This window comes from Cebus imitator, unplaced genomic scaffold, assembly GCF_001604975.1.
Source record: "Cebus imitator isolate Cc_AM_T3 unplaced genomic scaffold, Cebus_imitator-1.0 Scaffold12, whole genome shotgun sequence".
NCBI lineage: Eukaryota > Metazoa > Chordata > Mammalia > Primates > Cebidae > Cebus > Cebus imitator.
The window spans coordinates 10,326,231-10,333,255 of NW_016107327.1; the positions used below are offsets into that span (position 1 = coordinate 10,326,231).

At 35.1% G+C, this 7,025-nt stretch overlaps 1 protein-coding gene across 1 annotated transcript in view; it reads left to right on the plus strand.

The window, feature by feature from the left end:
* The window catches only part of ESCO1 (establishment of sister chromatid cohesion N-acetyltransferase 1), a 75,727-nt gene that overhangs the window by 56,576 nt on the left and 12,126 nt on the right, over positions 1–7,025 (plus strand). Inside the window, 1 exon segment of the mRNA XM_017498870.2 lies at positions 5,340–5,429. Coding sequence (XP_017354359.1) covers positions 5,340–5,429 — 90 coding nt within the window.

Genomic DNA, 7,025 nt, shown 5'->3' on the forward strand with positions numbered 1-7,025 from the left:
TTTAAGACAGGGTCTTGCTCTGTTGCCCAGGCTGGAGTGCAGTGGAGCGATCTCGGTTCACTGCAACCTCTGCCTCCCGGGTTCAAGCAATCCTCTTGCCTCAGCCCACCTGGTAGCTGGGATTACAGGCATGTGCCACCATGCCCAGCCAATTTTTATATTTTTAGTGGACATGGGGATTTTCCATGTTGGCCAGGCTGGTCTCAAACTCCTGACCTCAGGTGATCCACCCGCATTGGCCTCCTAAAGTGCAAGAATTACAGGCATGAGCCACCGTGCCCATCCTCAGCTTAACTTCTTAAATTGCGATTGAAATATCTATTTTTCACATTCTTGTAGTAATTTTTTTGAGATGGTATCTTGCTCTGTCACCTGGGCTAGAGTGCAGTGGCATGATCTCGGCTTACTATAACCTTTGCCCCCTGGGTTCAGGGGATTCTCCTGCCTCAGCCTCCTAAGTAGCTGGGATTACAGGCACCCGCCACCATGCCTAGCTAATTTTTGTATATTTAGTAGAGATGGGATTTTGCCATGTTGGTCAGGCTGGTCTCAAATTCTTGGCTGCAGGTAATCTTCCCGCCTTGGCCTCCCAAAGTGCTGGGATTACAAGCATGAGCCACCGTGCCTGGCCAGTAATTATTTTTAAGTAAAATTTTTATTGACTTATAACATGTAAAGAAAGTACACAGGCCTAGGCATGGTGGCGGGTGCCTGTAATCCTGATACTTAAGGAGACTAAGATGGGAGGATGGCTTGAGCCTAAGACTTTGAGACCAGCCTTGGCAACATAGCCAGGCCCCATCTCAACAACAATGACAACAAAAACAAAAATGAAAAGAAAGTACAGCGAGTACATAGCTTAATAATGTGTATTTTCACAAAGTGAACACACCCATATAAGGAGTAGCAACATTACTGGCACCTCCAAAGCTCCTTTGTGCTCCTATTACAGTCACTACTTTACCACACTTCAGGTCTGGCTACTCCTGTTACAGTTACTACTTTACTGCACCTTGGTTCTAGCTGCAATGCTGACTAGATTAGTTTTGAATTTATTTTTTTACTTCTAAATAAATGATACAGCCGGGTGTGGTGGCTCATGCGTGTAATCCTAGCACTTTGGGAGGCCAAGGCAGGTGGATCATGAGGTCACGAGTTTGAGACCAGCCAGAGCAACATGGAGAAACCATGTCTCCACTAAAAATATAAAAAGTAGCTGGGCAGGGTAGCACACACCTGTAATCCCAGCTACTCAGGAGGCTGAGGCAGGAGAATCACTTGAACCTGGGAGGCGGAGGTTGTGGTGAGCTAAGATCATGCCATTGCACTCCAGCCTGGGTGACAGAGTGGAACTCCGTCCACCCCCCCATCAAAAAAAAAAAAAAAAGATACTTTAACAAACCTTGGGCCACTGGTACAGTTTTGACAGTAGGCAATTTGAATTTTCCAAAATAAGTTTAATACAGCATACACATAAACACACACATAGTAATGAACCCCACCTGTCACCCACCTTCAACAATTATCCATTCATGGATAATTATCTTCATCTAACCTTCCCAGTTATTTTGAAATAAACTCAGGTATCATGTTATTTTAGTCGATATTTCTAAATATGTATTTCTTTGTTTCTTTTTTGTTTTTTTGAGATGGAGTTTTGCTTTTGTTGCCCAAGCTGGAGTGCAATTGCGTGATCTCGGCTCACTGCAACCTCCACCTCCTGGGTTCAAGCGATTCTCCTGCCTCAGCCCCCTGAGTAGCCAGGATTACAAGCGCATACCACCATGCCTGGCTAATTTTGTTGGTTGGTTTGTTTGTATTTTTAGTAAAGATGGAGTTTCACCATGTTAGCCAGGCTGGTCTTGAACTCCTGACCTCAGGTGATCCACCCGCCTTGGCTTCCCAAAGTGCTGGGATTATAGGCATGAGCCACTGCAACTGGCCTCTAAATATGTATTTCTTAAAGATGAAGATGACTCCTTTTTTAAATATAAAAGAGCTTTAAGAAATATAATTACACCTTCAAGAAATAAATTCTTGAAATCAACTTTTCCATCAGAGTTCAAAGCATCCCAAATAGTTCATGATTTCCTATGTTGTTTATTTGTTTGAATTAGAGTTTATATATTACATTGGATGGTATGTCCCTTTAGTAACTTTTAATCTCGAGGTTCTCCCTGGGTCTCTTTTTTTTCTTGTAATATTTGTTTATTTTTTAAAAAGCTGGCTATTGGTTTTATTTTTTCAAATGTATATTACCATTCAACCTTTTATGAAATTGTGATTAATATGAACTTTTAAAATTGGGGTATTACTGATACAATTAAATCTACAGATCTTAAGTGTTTGGTTTAAATTTTGACTGCTGTATACATCCGTATATCTACCACTCAGTGTATTTTGTTTCCAGTTGTAATCCTTTTTTTGATTGGAAAAGAGGAAAAATCCCTTCCGTTCTTTAGACTGAACAGTTTAGAGTAACTATAATAGCAAGGAGAAAAGAATAATAATTTCTTGTTATTACAAATACAAATTAGGAATATAAATTTTTCTGCTTTTCATGAAATAGCCAAATGGATGAAGTAAGAAAAAATGGGTTTTAGAAAATACTACTTGTTAGCAGAGGGTAATGTGTAGTGTATTAGTGCTGAAACATGTTAGAGCTAAAGGTGAGAAGTGTAAGTGCACTGCATTGGAATTTATATCTTTGCAAAAACGTTGTGACTATTTGGTTGTTTGCCTAAATTGCACGCACTCTTTCCTGCACCCTGCTCCTCCTCTGCCTTAATTTTAAGCGTTGGATGGACTTTATCACCTCAAAGTTTCTCTGAAGTAAGGAGGGTCATGTGGTTATTGAGACTAGCAAAGAGTTAACTGTAGTTGAGGCCTAGATATGTCTTGAGTATGTTATTTGAACAAATATTAACTAACTTGGTTCTTTCATCTTTACTTTTCTATAATTTGAATTGATTGCTGTATTTAACCTTGGGAACATTTATTGATTGGCTTTTGTTAGATTAGTGCATTGATCTTAGTTTGATTCTAGTAAGAAGGGAGAATGGAAGTTACTAAGAGTTACTGAGTGGCTACTCGTTGAGCACTCATCTTAAAACACCCTCTTACCTACCAAGTGATAGAGGTGATGATAGCCTTTTTTAAGAATGCTTAGATCAGGAAACAAAATCAGAGTTCCAGTGATTTGCCTAAGGCATGCATCTAATAACTACCAAGAACAAGGATCTAAACCCTGAACTTTTATTCTAGAATTACTTAACAGTTTTCACTAAAATGTGCTTTCAAAGCTTGGTATGGTGGTGCACACTTGTAGTACCAGCTACTTAGGAGGCTGAGGCAAGAGAATTGCTTGAGTCCAGGAGTTCGAAGCTGCTATGAGCTGTGATCTTGCCACTGCACTCTACCTGGGTGACAGAGTGAGACTTTGTCTCAAATAAGTAAATTAATAAGATTTGGTGTTTTCATGAACATTAGAAACCTAAGCAGTACTAAATCTGCCTCCGCAGTCTTTGCTGCATAGATTTAAAGGCCTTTTATTTACTACATGAAAAACCAATACTATTTAAAACACAAAAACATATGAGATTCAATTATGATAAAAATTTCAGCATGAACATGCAAATCTGAAGTTGTTTCAAGAGAAAGTTTCGTACTTAAAAAATTAATAAAGCAAAAATAATTTGTCTAATATCTATAATGCAATATGACATGAAACCAGTATTACTGTTTTTAGAGGCATTTAATAGGAACATAGTTTATGGAACTGTCTTTTAGGTGATTCAGTTCAGGAAGAATGGTTTTCTTATAACTTGAAGTTACTTAAATTTCTAGGGTTTTTTTTTTATATTTTAAAGTGAAAATCTCTATTTTCATTTTATTAAAAATAGGTTCATAAATATAAAAACATTTTCAAAAAGTAACATTACTAATAGAAATTTATTTTTGAAGAGTTGATACCTTGTAAGTCTTCTAAAAATTGTTTACCTATATTCAGATCTGTGTATGATTCAGATTTAGTTTCTTTTTTAAAACCTTATTTACATTGAAGGACTGCAGATTTAGTTTCTTATATGAAAAAAGGACTTCTGTGATTATTATTTCTGCTCCTTTTCAAATATTAAGAACATTTTAACAATCATAATTTTACTCATCTGAATTTAACTTTTCTATTGGGTACTCTATTTTGTAAACAGATTTTAGATTTTAAATATTTAAATTTAAATTGTTACATATCCCAAGCTTATTAACTAGAATTTTTGTCCCCAACTATGATCTTGCTATTCTCCCCACTCCAAAAAATTCTTGATTGTTTAAGAAAACGAATCTGCTTTCATACTTGCCATAGTATATTTTTTTAAAAATCTAGTTGCCATTTTCTTGGTTTCATTGAGCTTTTCTGTTCTTAGAAGAAACATCAGAAAAAGTATGGTGGTTTTCTCTACTGGAAGTGTAAAAATTGCTTCTGGAAAGGCCTTTTTATATAAAGTTGGTTGGGTTAAGACAACTGGAACAACTAGTTAAGCTCATTCCTTCTGTACTTATTTTGATCTTCAAAGCTCCTAGTTTTAACCTCTGGTTCAGTCCCATCTTAATAGATTTAAGTGGCTTTTGTTTTGTTTTGTTTTTTTCATGCAGGTTCTGCTCATTAATCACCACGAGTGTGGATCTGAAGAAGAGTTTATTACCTCTCTTTTTTTGAGTATGTTTAACTTCAGATACACACAACGTAGCCTCTCCTTCCCTATTAGATTCTTAGAAGGTAGTTATATTTTTTTATAGTCTCCTTCTTATGGCTTTGGTAGTTGTGATCAATAAGCATAAAACTATTCCTTTCATACTGGGCTACTGCATGCAAATCAGTTCATTTAAAACCTCCTGGAGGTCTTTGGCATGCCAGACATAAAACTTTGAGTGTTTGTTTGTGGAGGTAACCATGTTCCAATGAAATATAAGAGTTTAAATCTTTTATCAAGAATTTGGGAGAATTATAGTTTCTGGGAATTAGTGACTTTAAGGGGCTTGCTTTTGGTGTGTGGCTTTCAAAATTAATTTAAAATGGGAAATGATAAATTAGAAATACTCATGTGGTATTAGATATATCTTTGAATGACTAGTAGAGAGAAATTAGGTTGCCTTGTACCTAGTGTATGCTTAACAAAATAGCTGATTTATGCTTTGTTAAGCATTAATGAGCATTTATGTTTGATATTTGCAATTTTTAGACAAATTGGTATACTTTTTCTCTTGTACATGGATATGATGAATAAAATTCATTCTTTAAAATACATATATATATGTGTGTGTATATATATATATATATCTAGGGCTGGAAGAAAGAAAGAATTCTGGCTGAATACCCCGATGGCAGGATAATTATGGTTCTTCCTGAAGACCCAAAGTATGCCCTGAAAAAGGTAAATTTCCAGTGAAACTTCATGTAGAGTGGATAATACATTTTGCAATTAATTTTAGAGGATAACATGTTGCCGTCATAGTACATTTAAACACCTATGCTGAAAACAAGAAATAAGCATTTAAAGAATATAACCCAGTTCAAAGATTATGTTAAACTTTGTAGTGTGTCTAATATATGAACTCTAAATGAATTTATTACTGTCCAGTATTATTACTAAATTGTCCTGTATTATTAGTAGTTAATAATTTGAGCGCTAAAATAGACATGCTTCTGTTAATAATGCTAAGTAAATGATTTCACCATCAGAAATAAAAGCTGAATTATATAATTCGGAAAATTAATAAAATGTCAGGTTTCATTCTAAGGGAAAATTTCTAAATGAAAGCTTATTGCAGAAGAAGATTGCTAAGTAGATCATAGTAAATCTATGAATTCATGAAATTAAACATGAATTAATCTTATAATATTTTTAAGAGATAAGGATATATTCGTTTATAAATATAATGCAGAAAACTTAAAAGTTTATCTTATCTAGTGTGAGGCAGGTGTTAGTCTAACTTAGAGTTCCATACTTCAAGTATTCAGCATTTATTGTGTTGAGAAATGAACCAGAGAGATAATGAAGCCTGGAACCATTTTATTACGTAAGTTATTTTAAAAATCAGGAACCATAAGATAAACTTATTTTTTAAAAAGTTAAATATGTTCATTACACTTTCAAATAGTAGACTCAGTATGTTTTTCTTCAACCTCTGGATGCTTTTTCAGAAGAAATACCTCATAATGTAAGCGATGAGTTCAATCGTTTATTTGAAAAACTTTAATAATTACACTAGAGTGTGTCCAAAATATCTGGAAACACAAGGAAAGTAGTTTATTTATTATACTTTATTTATGTTAACAATTGGACTTCTTTAAACTTAAGAATACTTCACCTGAAAAGATAGTTGAAGGAAAATACTTTGCGCCTATTGTTTGAAAATTTAGCTAATAGTCTATTTAAAATATGTAAGTTTATCGTGTGGTTCTTTACTTTATTCTGTTTATCTGGATGGACAATCTTAGATACCCAAGTAAGCTTTCATATTTCCACTGCCTAACAGAATAGACAGTAGTATCTACAGTGACATGTAAGCATGCCCAACCTGTCTTATTTTTGAAACATTGATTCTTGCACAATAAATTCTTGTTGAATTAATGTTGGATCAGTGATTAACCACAAGTTGACCCATGAACAATATAGTGGTTATGGGTGCCGGCTTCTCCTGGAGTTAAAAATCCAACTATAACTTTTTTTTTTTAAGAGACAAGGTCTCACCATGTTGTCCAGGCTGGTCTCAAACTCCTGGCCTCAAGGGATCCTCCTGCCTCAGCCTCCCACAGTGCTGGGATTATAGGCGTGAGCAACCCTGCCCAGCCCACGTACAACTTTTGATTCCCCCAAAACTTAACTACTAATACTCTACTGTTGACTGGTAACCTTATTGGTAACATAAATAATTGATCAAACCCATACTTAAACTAGTATCTACATATATTCTGTGAGTTCATGACATACCTAACCTTTTCTTGATTTTTTTTTTTTTTTTTATTT